Genomic DNA, 17,693 nt, shown 5'->3' on the forward strand with positions numbered 1-17,693 from the left:
CACACAAAAAGACCAGATTTACTGGCCTAAAAGAGACTGGAGAAACCCCGAGAGTATGGCCCCCAGACACCCTTTTAGCTCAGTGGTGAAGTCACTTCCGAGGTTCACCATTCAGCTGGGGACTGGACAGCCCCATAAAACAAAACGGGACTAATGAGGCACAGCAGTCCAGGGACAAGGACTAGAAGGCAGAAGCGGACAGGAAAGCTGGTGATAAGGAACCCAATGTTGAGTAAGGACAGTGTTGACGTGTAGTGGGGTTGTTAACCATTGTCATAGGGTAACGTGTACTGTTTAATGAGAAACTATTTTGTTCTGTAAACCTTCATCTAAAGTGAGAATAGCAGTATAATTGGAAGAGCGTAGTCGATGTCACTGAACTCTGCATGTAGAAATTTTTGAAATGGTGTATCTTTGGCTATGTATATTTTCACCAAAAAAAAAAAAAAAAGCGGTCAAGAAGGGAGAGGGTTGCCATGTCGTGGGGTTGTTAACCAATGTCATAAAACAATATGTGTACTATTGTTTAATGAGAAAGTATTTGTTCCATAAACCTTCACCTGAAGCACAATTTTAAAAAAAAAAAAAGATCAGTAGTTAAGATGGCAGGCTGCTGGTTCACAGGCTGTGGAGGTCAACGAATCCCAAGATCGGCAGGCAATGTGATAGGCTGCTGGTTCAAGTTGGAACAGCCAGAGGTCAGATGATGACAAGCCGGATGCAGGATCTAGAGCAAGTAAAAGCCAGCAAGCTTTGCCGAAACTACCATATATATTGGATGTAGGCCACACCCCCGAGGAAACTTCCCTTACAACTGATTGGCTGATCACATCAGATCACATCTTGGAGGTAATTACATTATGTCACATAATGGAGGATAACTACATCATTACATAACTGCCAAATTACATTATTGCATAACTGCTAAACTACATCATTGTATAACTGCCAAACCACTGAGAATCATGGCTCGGCCAACTTGACACACAACCTTAACCTTCACAAAAACCAACGGTCTGCAATCACAGTGAAAACCAGCAGTCTGAGAGCCACTAAAGAGGTCAGATTGAGTACAGCTGCCTTACAGCAAAGTTGTCTTTATATGAGAGTCAGAATCAATTCGACAGCAATGGATTTGGTTTTGGAGTTTTTTGGAGCTCATCCGGCGCGAAAAGTCTTGCCCCCAGTGGTGGTTGTCAAATAATTGGAGGCAATTGTTTAACTTTGAGGATTCCTGAAAGGGTAGATAAAAATTTATGTGAACAACATGCTAACTAAAACTCTTAAAAGAAAAAGCTGGAGAACAAGATGCCCATAGGGGCTTGGCAAAGTTCCAACATATTCCTAGAAATCTAGAAGACTATACACATACATACGGCTGTGCATATGCCCAGGGCTGTGTGCAGGCTCAGGAAAAACCCAAGAGGTCTTAAGTTCTCACCTCTGGATATGAGGCTCTACTCAAAGAAAGTGAAGGATAAGGTTCAGGTGTCAACCACATGGCTGAATGTTGAAGGTATGCCCCCAAATGCACACAGAGTCCCTCAGCAAAGACCAGAAGACTTACTTGTTCTAAGTTAAGGAAACCTATGTCCACTTAGTTGACCACTAACCTAACTAAGCAGAGACTTTCAGGGACTACACACACAAAGAATACACAGTTTACAAAATTAGTTCACAGAAGTTACTAAACAAACAACCAAACCCTGGGTGGGGGGGGCAGAATTGTATTTCCAGAGTTGCTACATTACATTATATGAAATGTCCACTTTTCCACACTCAAAATAAAAAAAAGAAAAAGAAAAAAAACACAAGCTATGCAAGAAAGTATGGCACAGGAAAGAAGCCATGAAGAGAAACTTTCCCTGAGAAAGACCAAACATTGGATTTACTAGACAAAGTTTTTAAATCATCCATTTTAAATATGTTCAAAGCACTTAAATAAACTATATCCAAATTACTACATAAGAGTATAAGAATAGTGTCTCATCAAACAGAGACTATTAGTAAAGAGGTAAAAACTGTAAATCACACAAACAAAAAAATCAAACCAAACAACAACAAACAAAAGGAAATTCTGGATTGAAAAGTATAATAACTGAAAGAAAATTTCACCAGAGGGGATCAACTGCATATCTGAGCATGCAGAAGAAAAACCCAGCAAACATGAAGATAGTTCAATTGCAATTATCCATTCTGTGCAACAGAAATATGAAAGAATAAAGAAAAATTAAAAAAGACTCATACACCTGTAGGAAACCATTAAGTTTGTCAACATATGCATAATTAGAGTCCCAGGCGGTGAAAAGAGAGAAAAAAAGGGTTAGAAAGAATATTTGAAGAAATAACAGCCAAAAACTGAATAACAAGCTACATACTCAAAAAGGTTCAGTGAACTTCAAAGAGAAGAAAATCAACAGATACACATCTAGACATATCATAATCAAACTGTAAAAATCCAAAAACTAAAAAAGAATCTTGAAAGCAGCAAGAGAGAAGAGACTCATGACTTACAAGATATCCTCAAGATTAAGTGCCAATTTCTCATCAGAAACTATGGAGGCCAGAAGGCAACGGGAAGACATATTCAATGCACTGAAAGAAAAAGACTGTCAACCAAGAATTCTATACCCAGCAAAACTATGCTTCACAAATAAAGGAAAAATTAAGACTTCCCAGATAAAAACTGAGAGAATTCATCACTGGCATTCCAATTAAAAGGGAGGGAATGAAAGAATGGATATATAAAAAATAATAACAATAATCCAGCTATATGCTTTATAAAAGAGATATACCTTAGATTCAAAGTCACAAATAAACTGAAAGCAAAAGGATTGAAAAAGATGCACCAGGCAACAATATCCAAAAAAGAGCTCAGCTATATCAGACAAAATAAACTTTAAAACAAATATTGTTACTACAAACAAATACAGACAAAGAAAGATGGATTAATAAACATCCATTTCATCAAGAAGATATAATGATTATAAATATATATGCATCTAACAACAGAGCTCCAAAATACATGAAAAATAAACTGACATATCTGAAGGAAAAAACTGACAATTCAAAAATAATAGCTGGAGACTCTAACACGCCATTTTCAGCAATGTATAGAACTAGATAGACAATAAGCAAGGAAATAGAAGACATGAACAACACTATAAACCAACTAGACCTAATAAACATTTATGGAACAGTCCACCCAACAAGCAGAATATATATTCATCTCAAATGCATACGGAATATTCTCTAGGATACACAACATGTTAATACCATAAAAAAGTCAATAAATTTTAAAATACTGAAATCTTATAAAGTATGTTATTCAAACACAATCAAATGAAATTAGAAATCAATAACAGAAGGAAAACTGGGAAATTCAAAAATATGTGTAAGTTAAATAACACATTACTAACTTACCAATGGATCAAAGTAGAAATCACTAGGGGTATTAGAAAATACTCTGAGAGGAATGAAACAAAAATGAAGTGTGCCAAAACTAATGAGGTTTAGTGAAAGCAGTGCTCAGAGAAAAATTTATAGCTGTAAATGCCTGTATTAAAAAAAGAAGAAAGATCTAAAATCAATAATCTTCCACCTTAGAAGAGTCAGGAATAGGAGGAAATGGAATGTGTGGCTAATTGCCTCCATGGACAACTCCCTCCTTTGCCATAAGACCAGAAGAACTGGATGGTGCTTAGCTACCACTACTAAACATTTAGATCAAAGGTTCTATAGCAGAATCCTGATCAAACGGTGGAAAATGAAGAACAGAATTGCACAGTCTCACAGAATCCAGACTTTCTCAAGTCATGGTGGGTGGATGAGCCCCTGAAACTATTGCCCTGAGATAATCTTTAAACCTTAAACCAAAAATATCTCCTGAAGTCTTCTTAAAACCAAATGATAGTTTGGCTTAACTAGTAAAGAATGTTTGCCTTTAGCATCGTGGTCTTTTAAGATATATCTATGTGAATCAAATTGACAACAGCAACTGGAAAGATTAGACAGGAAACTTAGGGGGCAATGAGTTAATGTTAATGGAGAGGAATAACTCAGAAAAGGAGAGTAAGAATAGTTGTACAACTCAACGAATGTAATCAATGTCACTGATTTGTACATGTAGGAATTGTTGAATTAGAGTATGTTCTGCTGTTTATATCCTCAACAACAAAAAATAAATTATAATAATAACCTTCTGCTTTGAGATTATAAAAAGATAGCAAACTAAACCCAAAGAAAGCACAAGAAGGAAATAAAGATTAGAGTGGAAATTGAGAGAGAATAGAAAAATAATAAAGAGTGAGTTCTCTGAACAGATTAACAAAATTGACAAAACTTTAACCAGACTGATCAATAAAAAATAGAGAAGATTCAAATTACCAAAACCAGGAAGGAAAGAGAAGATGTTACTACTGATTTATTGAAATTTAAAAGGATTAAAAAGGATTTTAACTTGTATGCCAATAAATTAGATATTACACATGAGATGAACAAATTCCTATAAAGACACAAACCACCAAAACTGACTCAAAAAGAAATAGAAAATTTTAGTAGATCTAAAACAAGGTAATGAATTAGTAATCAAAAACTTCCCACAAAGAAAAGCCCATAACCAGCTGGCTTCACTGACAAATTTTACCAAATATTTAAAGAATTAACAATCATTCACAAACTCTTCCAAAAAATTGGAGAGGAGTGAACATTTCCCAACTCATTCTATGAAAGTGGTAGTACCCTGAAACCAAAATTAGACAAAGACATCACAAGAAAAAAAAATTACATACCAATATCTCTTATGAACATAGATGGGAAATTTCTCAAAATATTAGAGAACCAAATTAAGCAACTATAAAAAGGATTTTCCATCATAACCAAGTAGGATTTATGCTAGAAATTTAAATTTGGTTCAACATAAAAAATCAATAAATGTAATACATTATATCTATAGAATAAAGGACAAAACCTACATGATAATCTCAATAGGCACAGAGAAAAGCATTTGACAAAAATTCAACACCATTTTCATGATAAAAACACTCAACAAACTGAGACTAGAAGGGAACTTCCTCAACCTAATAGAGCATCGACAAAAAGACTCACAGCTAACATCATCCTTAATGATGAAAGACCGAACACTTTCCCCCTAAGATCAAGAAGAATACAAGGATGTCTACTCGGCACTTCTATCCTACATAGTACTGGATGTTTTAGACAGAGAAATTAGGCAAGAAAAAAATAAAGAGCATCCAAATTGGAAAGGTAGAAACAAAACTATCTCTGTTTGCAGATCATATGATCTTAGAATATGGAAATTACTAAGGAATCTGCAAAAAGAGAAAAAAAACAAAAACAACTACTTGAGCAAGTAACTAGTTTAGCAAGTTTCCAGATAAAATGTCGATATATAAAAGTCTATTATATTTCTATACAATTGCAATGAACACTCTGCATAGTGACCCTATAGGACAGAGTAGAACTGCTCCACAGGATTTGAACTGCCACCCTTTGGGCTAGCCGCTGAGCTCTTAACCACTATATCACCAGTGCTCCAATGAAATAAAGAGAACTTCATTTATAACAGTATCAAAAAAGAACAAAATAGTTAGGAATAAATTAAACAAAATGAATGCAAGACTTACACACTGAAAACCACAACTACCATTGACGGAAATTGAAGACCTAAATAAACAGACATCCATGTTCATGAAAGACTTAATATTGTTAAAAATGGCAGTACTCCCCAAATTCATCTTCAGATTCAACATATTCCCTATCAAATCCCCAGCTGCCATTTTTGCAGAATTTGAAAAGTTTATTGTAATTCATATAGAATCGCAAGAGACTCTAAAAAGCCAAAATAATCTTGAAAAAGAAGAACAAAATTGTAGGACTCACATTTCCCATTTTTAAAACCTACAATAAATCAAGAGTAATCCAAAGAGTATGGTACTGGCATAGGGATAGATACACAGATAAATGAAACAGAACTGAGAGCCAGAAATAAACCCATATCTCTACGGTCAATTGATTTTCAACAAGGGTGCCAAGTCCATTTCAGTGGGGGAAGAATAGACTCCTCAACAAATGGTGCTGCAACAACTGGATACCCACATGCAAAAGAATGAAGTTCTACTCCAGCCTCACACCATATATAAAAATTAACTCAAAATTGATCAAAGACATAAATATAAGTTAAAACTGTTAAAACTCTTAGAATAAAACATAGGTATAAATATTTGTAACCACTGATTAGGCAACCGTCATTAGGGAAATGCAAGTCAAAACCACACTGAGATAACATTTTACTCCCAGTGGTTAAAAGCTCGGCTGCTAACCAAAAGGTCAGCAGTTCGAATCCACCAGCTTCTCCTTGGAAATCCCATGGGGCAGTTCTACTCTGTCCTGTAGGGGCGCTATAAGTCAGAATTGACTCAGTGGCAATGGATTTGTTTTCTTTTTTTTTTAGAATGGCTATGAAGGAGGCCTGGTGGCACAATGGTTAAGTGCTCAACTGCTCCATGGGAGAAAAGATTTGGCGATCTGCTCCCATAAAGATTACAGCCTGGTAAATCCTATGGAGCAGTTCTACTCTGTCACATAGGGTAGCTATGATTCAGAATCGACTTGACAGCACTCAACAATAACAACAACAGGACGGCTATAATCAAAAAGACAGTCAATGACAAGTATTGGCAAAGTTATGTACAAGTATTGGCAAAGTTGTGGAGAAATTGGAACACTTATACATTGCTGGTGGCAAAGTAAAATATTGTGGCCACTTTGGAACATACATTGGCAGTTTCTCAAAAAGTTAAACATACAGTTACTACATAACTCAGCAATTCCTTCCTAGAAACACCCAAGAGAATTGAAAGCATATGCTCCCACAAAAACTTACACACAAATGTTCCACAAATGTTCTTAACAGCATTATTCAAAATTGCCAAAAAGTGGAAGTAACCTTAAATATCCATCAATTGATGAATGGATAAACAAATGTGGTTGTGTTCATACAATGTAAAAATATTCAGCCATAGAAAGGAATGAAGTACTGCTACACACCACAACATGGATGAATCTTGAAAACATCATTGTAAGTGATACAAGCCAGACACAAAAGGCTACATATTATATGATTACATTTATATGAAATGTCTAATATAGGCAAAAAAATGGATTAGAACCCTTTCAGGACCCAATTATTTTCTTCTTTGAATTTTCTGATGATACTATGTGTTTTCACTAATGAAGGCATGATGATTAAAGGACCAAATCAGAATTTTCTTTATGAGTTACAGATTTTGATACCCATTACCTGGGATCACATGTGTCCCAGTGTAAAGTTGATGAGGTAAATTCTGCCAATGAGTCAATGATAAAATCAAGGTTTTTTAATTTTTTAATTTTATTTCTTGAAAATTTGCAAAACATGAGGTAAAACATGAAGGCACCAAGAAACAACTGCACATGCCTTTTATTCTAGTCTCTTCCTTCTTAGCCTTTTTATTATTTTTCATGTAACTTTTCAAAACATGGTATAATGCATTCTTCCTTACTGCCACAGCAGTACTCACAGCCCAAATAAAGCTAAGAGATTTTTTCTCTCAGGAGAATTACCACTACAATGCATTCTTCATTACTGCAAAAGCAGTACTTACAGCCCAAATAAATAAAACTAAAGGAAATTGACTCTCAAGAAAATCACCACCATTATGTATTCTTCATTATAACAAAAGCAGTACTAACAGCTAAGAAGCAGAAACAGCTGCCCTGGAATACTGCAGGACTGCTCACTGCGGTGGATTCTACCTGCTATACGTGGAAGCAATGATTGGGCCCTGGATTGAATGCAAGGTAAGAATAACTTACAGGAGTTCCAACCTCTTGAAAAATACCGCTGCAATGCATTATTCCTTATTGGACAGGCATTTTTTACTGTTCAGAAGCTAGAAAAACAGGGAACCAGTAACACCTAGAAACAATAAATGGCATAAAGGAGAAAATGACCACTATTGGAAAGCCTGGTGGCACAAGCAGCTAAGAGTTCGGTTGCTAACCAAAAGGTTGGCACTTTGAATCCACCAGGCGCTCCTTGGAAATGCTATGGAGCAGTTCTACTCCGTCCTATAGAGTTGCTATGAGTCGGAATCAACTTGACGGCAACAGGTTTGTTTTTTTTTTTTACAGGTATGGCTGAATGAAGACTGGCAATAGCTTATTCTCGCAATAAGTGCATCCTCACAAGAACATAGTAGTTGGGAAATATAGGGAGGAGGCTTATCTCACAGAAATAAAGGTGAACCTGTCAAAAGTTTAGAAAATGCACATATCCAGAAGGCATCACCTAAGACAATGCTCAATCTACACAAAAATGAGGCTCCCACTCAGGATTTTTGAGTTTCACACATTTCAAAAGGCTCCCACCTTGAGGCTAATCATGTTAAAATTGGGCTACCCCCTTTCCAAAGAATTCCTAAGGCATAAAAAGTGGGTGGGAAACAGTATGTCCCACAGGTCTTCAAAAGGGTTAGTGGTTGCCAGCAGCTGAAGGGAGAGGGCAATGGGGAGTTTGTGCTTAATGGACATGAGGTTTCTTCATTGAAAATTTTCTGGAATTAGATGGTAGTAAGATTGTATGGAGTCTCTGGGTGGTGCAAACAGTCAATGTGTGCGGCTGCTAACCAAAAGGTTGGAGGTTCAAGTCCATCCAGAGGCATCTCGGAAGAAAGGCCTGATGATCTACTTCCAAAAAATCACCCACTGAAAACTCTCCAGAGCACAGTTCTACTCTGATACACATGGGGTCACCATGAGTTGGAATCAACTTGATAACAACTGGTTTTCATTAATGCACAACTTTGTGAATATACTAAAAATTACTGAGTGGCACACTTTAAGAGGAGATCCTTTAAGGAATGTGTAGTATACGTCAATAAAAACATGCAAAAAATAAAGTTGTGGTTGCTATGCCTCATGTAACTACCGCAAAATCTTTAGTAATCTAAAATCTTCATAATGCACAGATCTCATTGAAATAAGTTTACCATATATGAACTGCATACATTTAATATTATTATATTGTATAGTAACAAGCAAAAATATCATAGGCAACATTAACCAGATAAATTTTTAGAAATAACTATTCTTTGAACACTTTAAGCAGTTACACTAAACAGATTTAGACCGGGATGAATCTAACTATATAGAAACAATCTTAATCCATTCCTACAGAATGAAAAGGGCCTTCCTGTAGAATAAAAGAGATAACTAGAGAAAATTTAGCCTTTGGGGCAAAACTGATAAAATATCATTAAACAAATGGTAATTGCTCTCTTAAAATTACAGAAAATTTACTTATAAATACCTGGAAAATTTGTTGATCCCACTATTTTCACCAAATCTTGGGACAAATGAAATCCTCTTGGTAATCGAATCAAATATCCAGCTGTCAAAAACAAACAGAAAAGAAGACAATGATCAACAATTTGTAGAAATTCCAAGAGATTAAAATAGTACAGTATAATAACTATTTGATCTCAGTTGACAGGGAGGGCCATAAATCAATCTCCTGACATCTGATATTTCTGCTACAATTCTACTCCCCTTCATTTGTTCCAATGTAATAAATTCACCTACTGCTTCTCATATTCTCCCTACTTTATCTCACTTTTGGCTTTTTCTACATCCACATAAAATAGATCCTTCATTTTTAAAAGTTCAAATTCCACATCCTTCAATAACCAAATCACGAGGTCCTTCTCCATCAAACCTCCTGTTTGTCCCTTTCATTTATTACCTCTATATTACATCATGAAGCCCTGGTGGCGCAGTGGTTAAGAGCTCGGCTGCTAACCATAAATGTTGGTAGTTCGAATCCACCAAATGCTCCTTGAAAACCCCATGGGGCACTTCTACTCTGTCCTATAGGGCTGTTAAGGGTTGGAATTGACTCGACGGCAATGGGTTTGGTTTTTGTGACCTCTCTTACGATACTCATTCTACACTGTAGTATAATTATTTATACACATATATCATTTTCCTTATTAGATAATAAACTTCATTTATAGCAGGCCCAGGGTTTTTGTCAATTTATCAAGAATCAGAACAAGCATAACACCTTGCTTAAGTTGTTGTTGTTAGGTGCCATTGAGTCAGTTCCCATTCATAGCGACCCTATGTACAACAGAACAAAACACCACCCAGTCTTGCGACATCCTCTCAATCGTTACTATGTTTGAGCCCATTGTTGCAGCCGCTGTGTCAATCCATCTCATCCAGGATCTTCCTCTTTTTCACTAACCATGTACCTTACCAAGCGTGATGTCTTTCTCCATATAGTAAATATTAAGTGTTGTTGTGCTGTTGGTAGGTGCCTTTGAGTCAATTTTGACTCATAGCAACCATGAGGTTTTCAGGCTGTCATCTTTGTGTGAGCAGATTGCCAGGCCTTTCTCCGAGGAGCTGTTGGATGGGTTTGAACCACCAACCTTTCAGTTAGTAGTCAAGTGCTTCACCAGTGCACACAAGGACTTCTTAAATATTAAATAGTAATTGTTAAATAAAGTATATTACGATACCCTTCAGTCATTATTGAATGAACAAACACGATGGACCTAACACTGTAGTGTGCACAGAACAAATGGGATATGCAGTATAAAATATGCAATAAAGCATTATACTCAAATAACCTTTAACAGAGAGGTAGTAAAGTGTTTCAAAAGTATGAGATTCAAAGTCAAAAGACCAGAGTTTAAGTTCTAATTCTGCCACTTACTGATCTAGGGAAAGTCACTTGTAACTCTAGAAGCTTCAGTTTCCCCATGTGTATAATGGGACTAATAATAATTCCAGCCTTAAAGAGTTTTTATAAGGACTGTATGAATATTGTACAAACTGTAAAATGCTATACAGATATCAGGTCTTTAATATTCACAGATTACATATTTATTATACCCTTGTTATGGATTGAACTGTGTCCCCCCAAAACATGTTGTAAATCCTAACTTCTATGCCTGTTATGTAGAGGGTCAGCAAGATGGATTGACACAGTGGCTGCAACAACGGGCTCAAGCATAACAACGATCACGGAGAAAAATTGGGCAGTGCTTCCTTCTGTTGTACATAGGGCGGCTATGAGTGGGAGCCATGCCTGTTATAATCCCATTTGGGAATGGGTTGTCTTTGTTATGTTAATTAATAGGATTAGTGTAGGGTGTATCTCAAATCAATCTTTTTTGAGATATAAAAGAGATTAAACAAGCAAGCTAGAGAAGCAGAGATAGGGGAAGATCGCCCAGGAGTAGAAACTCAGAAGAGATAAGGACCTTCCCCTAGAGTCAAGAGAGAGAGAAAGCCTTCCCCTAGAGCTGGTACCCTAAATCCAGACTTCTAGCCTCCTAAACTGTGAGAAATAATTTTTTTTCATTAAAGCCATCCACTTGTGGTATTTCTGTTACAACACTAGATAACCAAGATAACCCCCAAGTGTCTGATATTGTTATTTTATCAAAGGATAGCCAGGTGTAATTTAAAAAAGAAAACACACTCTGCAGTACCTGGGACAAGATCATGAACCATGTTCAAGAAGCATCCTGCTCCTACAGTGCAATTAAATGGGCATCATTGGCTATCTTAGTACTTACAGTAGATGAATGGCCTTTGGATCCTTGATACCTGGACTTTGGCATATCTTGTAATAGCTAATCACTCCACTTCTCTCCTTTCTCCTCTGTGTGCCATTTCTATACCCCTCAGCCCTTTTATACTTACACTCTTGAGGACTTCTTTTCTCATTCCCCATTATTTGAACAATTTTTAGCACTTTAAGCAAATCTCTTTTGAGCTTTTTATTTACCAATTCTAGGAGATGTTTTACTTTTAAAGAGTCTAAAATCTGAACACAAAATAATGCAGCCAAAGCCTTTCCAGTTAAATAACAGTTCAATTAAACTCTAACTTCTTTCTTTGGTGTGTGTTCATCAGTATCTTAAATATATTTTGGAAATAAGACAGAAAAGTATTTCAGTTCTCTGGATACAAAGAAGGAAACAAATGGTGTTAGCAACATTATCAAAATTTTAAAATCCCAGCATTTCCTGCAGCTTACAGCTAAAACCAATAGATGGAGCTCCACTATCACTGATAACGTAAAAGCAGCATGCTAACTAAACCCATAGCGGTCCGTTGGATTCCGACTCACAGTCACCCTATAGGGCAGAGAAAAACTGCCCCATAGGGTTTCCAAGGAGCGGCTGGTAGATTCGAACTGCCCGTCTTTTGGTTAGCAGCCGAGCTCTTAACCACTACGCCACCAGGGCTCGAGCACGATAACTACTAATTTTAAAATAGATTGAAACATTAGGCACAATATATTATTCCATCAACTATACATAAGAAGAAACCAACAAAGTTAACACACTGAAATGTAAAGATGGAAATGGTCCATGAAATGAATTAGGGAGTTAACAGTCAATTCAACTTTAAAGCTTCAACCACAGATGCTTTAACAATCTCTTCTATGTATATATTAATTTTCCTTGGCATTTATTTCTGTATGTAAATGTAGAGTTCCTTTGTTTGCCTTCTGTATAAAAATAAACCTCTCTTCTTAGGTATTAGTGAGTATAGTCACCTGACAGAGGAAAAATTTCTCTGAAGCCGTGATCCCCAAAGTGTGGTCCCAGGCCTGCAGCATCAGCATCTCCCGGGAATTTGTAAGAAATCTAATTCCGCGGCCAATTCCAGAGCCACGGAGTATGAAATTCTTGGGTGAGGCCCAGCCATCAAGGTTTTAAGAAGTTCGCCGGGTGATTTTAAAGCCAGCTCAGGTGTGAGAACCTTTGCTCTAGTCTAGAAGATGCTTGGGACGAATATACTTTTCTGGTTCCACACAGAAAGGTTTTGGTAAACGTGATCACACATATTTATGCTAAATCTTAAAGAAGCGTTCACAAGTGCAGACATGGGGTTGAGAGCATCTATGACCCCAATGAGCACCGCACCGATGCATAGAATGTTTCAGGTTGTTCTATAAGACTCAGTATTGGATACACACGTGCTGAACAAAGTGGGAGGAAATGGGAGGGAAAGCATTAGTTTTTTTTGTTGTTGTTTGTTGTTTTGTGGGGGGACGAGTCGTGGTGATAAAAAAAATATCCATACGTGATATTTAAATGTTATCAAGAAAACCCATCCTATAATTTGAACATGAAAACGGGTTGTTTCCGACTTGCAGCTCCCAGGCTGCCCCACGCCTGCATAGATGTCTCTAAAAACTGGGGACGAAACTGGACTCCGGAAACCAGCCCAGGCGACCCCTCAGGGCCGCCGCCCGGCGCGGAGCCGCCGCCTCACCTGATGGGGGCGCATACACAAGGAGGGCGGAGAGGAAGAGGAGGACAGCGGGACGGGAGAGCCTGGAGCCCGCATCCCGGGCCCGCCTCCTGCCCCGCCGCGCCTGGCCCGGGGCCGAGGCCTCCATCCGCACGCCGCCGCCTGACGACCGTCGGCGCAGACGATCGTTAGGCTATTCGGGCCCACCGGTCCTGCGCTGCACGCGCCAGCGGGAGTTGGCGGGCCACGGCGGGCCGGAAGGACGAGCCGCCACTTCCGCCGCAGACGGAGTCGGGATCTGTGGCAGCGGAGCTAGTGTGGCGGGGCTGGAAAGGCCCAAGGGTCTTCGCTGGCAAGTGGGTGTGGTCCAGGACTCCTGCGGAAGATTGCCGAGAGGGAGCCGAACGTCAACTGCGCCTGGCGTTGGGCCTCAGGACATCACCGCCAATCAGGGAACTTTGGAGAGGATACGCGCGACTTGTTGAAGATTCTGAAACTGGGAGAAGAATCATGGGCCCCAATGCCCACGCTTTTACCGTTCTGTGCGCATTCGTGAACACAGAGAATACCCTTTTTATAAACTAAGGTGGTAGACTAGGAGTCGCAGTATTCGTGAGCCAACTGTGAACAGAGTCGAGAGTAAGAATTGAGAGCCCTGGTGGTACAGTGGTTAAAGATTCGGCTGCTGACCAAAACGTTGGCACTTCGAATCCACCAGCTGATCCTTGGAAACCATACGAGGCAGTTCTCCTTAGTCCTATACGGTGGCTATGAGTCAGAATCGACTCCACCGCAACGGTACGGGTACAGCCCTTAGAGAATCACCTGGAACTAGTAATTTCAGCTGTTCCTATTTTATCGATCTGTGGAACTTAGTTGGGAGATGAATGGAATGCACACATATTGGGAGTGAAAGATGAGGCTTGCTGGTAAAAACCCAGATGAAACTGACTTTGCAACACGCAGCCTGGAAGATAAACATAAAACAAAAGTCCTCACAGCTGAACCAATAAACGGCATTATGATAAACAGAGAAAAGATTGAAATTGTCAAAGATTTCATTTTACTTGGATCCGCAGTCAACACCCATGGAAGCAGCAGTCAAGAAATCAAGCCACGCGTTGCACTGGGCAAACCTGCTGCAAAAGCTCTCCTTAAAGTGTTTAAAAGCAAAGACATCAGCTTGAAGTCTAAGGTGCGCCTTACACTAAGCCAGGGTGTTTTCAGTTGCTTCATATGCATGTGAAATATGGACGATGAATAAGGAAGAAGAAAGAATAATCGATGCCTTTGAATTGTGGTGTTGAGGAAAAATATTGAACATACCATGGACTGCCAAAAGAACGGACAAATTTGTCTTGAAGAAGCCTGACCAGAATGCTCCTTAGAAGCAAGGATGGTGTGACTACGTCTCATGTACTCCGGACATGTTATCAGGAGGGATCAGTCCCTGGAGGACATCATGCTTGGTAAAGTAGAGGGTCAGCAAAAAAGAGGAAGACCCTCAACAAGATGGATTGACACAGTGGCTGCCACAATGGCCTTAAGCATAACAACAATTGCGAGGATGGTGCAGGACCGGCAGTGTTTCGTTCTGTTGAACATAACGTCACTGTGAGTCAGAATAGACTCTATGGCACCTAGCAACAACTAACAACAAGGTCAGAAAAAATGTATTAAACCACGTATCAGCCCAAAAGGTCATTATAGCTAGACCATGTTTCAGAGAGCTTGAAAGAAAATCATGTCTCTTGTTATGTTCTGCAACTAGAAGGCTTTAGTTAATGGGAACAGAGCTACAAGGGAAATTTTAAGCACTTGGTGCAAATACGTGTAAGAATGAAGTTTGAGCAACTAGAGACAGTGCCTAATAATAATGTGCATATTTTTTGAGTTTGCTGGATATATTTATGCATGTGTTATTGTTTGATAAACTGTATTGAGTACAGTTTATTCCACTGAGTAGATTAATCTCTCAAGGAATTTCTTTCTAGTCATGGGTTAAATTTAGACAGTCCAAGCATGTTTTCCTAAAGAGAGACCTGAATAATTTGCATCCCGCCAGCATTTTGGTCAAGATCCTGCAGTTGCTTTGAGCAAATCATACACACATTTACGTTGTTAAATTACAACCAGTCCCTGGTTTTGTCTAGGTATGTTTCCTGAAATGAGTTTTAAAACCTCATTGTTGTTACTCGGGACATCACAGTAGAGTTCAGGGGAATTATGGATAATTTAGCACATGTAAAAGAGGTACTTTGACTATAAATTGCTAATCATTTCCCTTAAAAATTAGATATACCTTTAACCAGAAGTGAATTGCCAAGACTATCTTCTGAGGTGCCTCTCGGTGGGTTCGAAGCACCAATCTTTCAGCTAGTAGCTGAGTATTTAACCGTTTGTGCCACCCAGAAGATCTAAACCTGCTGCCGTCGAGTTGGTTCCGACTCATACCGACCCTACACAACAGAGTAGAACTGCCCCATAGAGTTTCCAAGGAGCAGCTGGTGGATTTGAGCTGCCAGCCTTTTGGTTAGCAGGCGAGATCATATTCACTATGCCACCTAGGGGACTCCTAATTTAATGATAGGATAATATATATTCATTTTTGCAGTGAATTTAAATTTACCTTTATTTAAGTAGCAAGTGTTATAATTTATACATCTCTTTAGATAAATGCTTAATTGTGTTCACGTATATACCACTGAAAATATATTGTCACTGGATTAACTGCTTTATCTATACTGCTTACTGATTATTTCACCCATAAAATGTTAAAACCAAAAACCAAACCCATTGTCATAGAGTCAGTTCCAACTCATAGTAACTCCATGTGTTTCAGACTAAAACTATTCTCCACTGGGTTTTCAATGGCTGTGATCTTTTGGAAGTAGATTGCCAGGACTTTCTTCTAAGGCTGATTCAAACCGCCAACCTTTTGGTAAGTAGCCAAGTGAGAACCATTTGTGCCATCTAGGAACTCCCATAAAATATTAACTTATGGAAAAATTAAAAAATAAATAATAAATGAACACAGCTTACCCGAGCGTTGAGGAAGAAGTTACCATGGAAATACTACTACCAAGATTTTTTTGTTTTTCCTAAGAAATTATGATGTATGGAATAAATGGTTCAGTATGTTAAAGTTCTAACTGTTGCCAAGCAACAAAGACTCTTGCCTTTTTTTTTTTTCAGTCTTATTCCTTTAGTGCGCTATTCTTCCTTTCATGGATAAAAAATATTTTTCTGAAAAAGAAAAGGAAAACCTACTCTACAGACATTTAGAAGCTTATATCAGTCACTTTATGCTCGATTAGCCCTAATCTTAGAAATTATTGGAAATACTAGATTTTACAGTTAAAGGGAAAAGAGTTATCAGAAGCTCTTAATTTACAATCATTGAAAGCTTATAAAGATAAAAGGCCACAGATATGGATTCACAGTATACACCTGGACAGATAAGTATCCCTAAAGAGTCCATCCTTTCAGCAACAAAGGGTGTTAATAAAATGGATTATCCACATTACTGTGGTCTCTTAAGAAGAATGAACATGCCTTTTGTGGCAGGAATTGAGGACAGACACGACTATGGCAGATTTGAAAAGAAATGCAATCCTACTTTTCTTAAATTTCACCCTTATCCCCCTTCAGTCCTGCCAGACTATCATCTCCACTATCCTTATCCCCCACCATATGGTCCAGATTATCCATTATTTCCACTTCGGGATGATGTGCCCTTAGGTGATCCCTGTTCACAGTTTTTGAGTCCTGGTGCTGATGCTGATTTAAAACCTGGCGTCGGCAGAACCATACCAAACCTGGTGGATTTTAGTGATGTGAAACCTCAACAACGAGTTCCGAGACCAGACTCAGGATTTAATACGACAATAAAAAGACAAAAAATTCTATTAGAAGAACTACAACAGGACAAGAGGTGGAATTCCAGAGCAGTTGCAGACATTTCCATCAGGGCAAGACTTGGAGGTAAGTAAAGTGTCATGGACTTTATTTTCTTTACACATTCATACGAGGGAAAAAAGTATGGATATAAGATTCAGTGTTTTAGTAGTTAATGTGAACATAAAATTGTAAGGAACTAAAAAAGGAATTAGTATTTTAAATTGAAGCTTGCAAGAAAAAATAGGATGGTAAGTATTTATAAATCTATTGATAAAGCAATATTTGGTTACAAAATGTGCATTCATTAGTTTCAGTGACCAACGCAAAGTTATTTATCAGATCGTTTATTGTAGACATATGAATAGCCTAATTTTACTACAAAAGAATTTATATATCACTTTGTTAATTGTGAATCCTGCCTCTTTACCTATATCTCTCCTTCCAAAAAAGAAATC

At 38.1% G+C, this 17,693-nt stretch overlaps 2 protein-coding genes across 2 annotated transcripts in view; one reads left to right on the forward strand and one right to left on the reverse strand.

Moving 5' to 3' along the window:
• The window catches only part of ZPBP (zona pellucida binding protein), a 129,086-nt gene extending 115,540 nt beyond the window's left edge, over nucleotides 1-13,546 (reverse strand). The window contains exons 1-2 of the mRNA XM_023743098.1: nucleotides 13,360-13,546; nucleotides 9,371-9,451 (exon numbers count right to left, since the gene is read on the reverse strand). Of these exons, the coding sequence (XP_023598866.1) occupies nucleotides 9,371-9,451; nucleotides 13,360-13,486 (208 nt within the window). The 5' untranslated portion in view covers nucleotides 13,487-13,546. The remainder of the gene's footprint in view (nucleotides 1-9,370; nucleotides 9,452-13,359) is intronic.
• Nucleotides 13,547-16,618: 3,072 nt separating this feature from the next.
• On the forward strand, nucleotides 16,619-17,415 carry SPMIP7 (sperm microtubule inner protein 7). Its single transcript, XM_023743081.1, has one exon. The coding sequence runs from the start codon at nucleotides 16,770-16,772 to the stop codon at nucleotides 17,328-17,330; it is 561 nt and encodes a 186-aa protein (XP_023598849.1). The 5' UTR covers nucleotides 16,619-16,769; the 3' UTR covers nucleotides 17,331-17,415.
• The last annotated feature ends 278 nt before the right edge of the window (nucleotides 17,416-17,693 follow it).

Source organism: Trichechus manatus, unplaced genomic scaffold (genome assembly GCF_000243295.1).
Source record: "Trichechus manatus latirostris isolate Lorelei unplaced genomic scaffold, TriManLat1.0 scaffold00235, whole genome shotgun sequence".
NCBI lineage: Eukaryota > Metazoa > Chordata > Mammalia > Sirenia > Trichechidae > Trichechus > Trichechus manatus.

Excerpts from the sequence above, each read along its gene's own strand:
- SPMIP7 (XM_023743081.1), top strand. The coding sequence starts at position 16,770 with ATGGATTCACAGTATACACCTGGACAGATAAGTATCCCTAAAGAGTCC.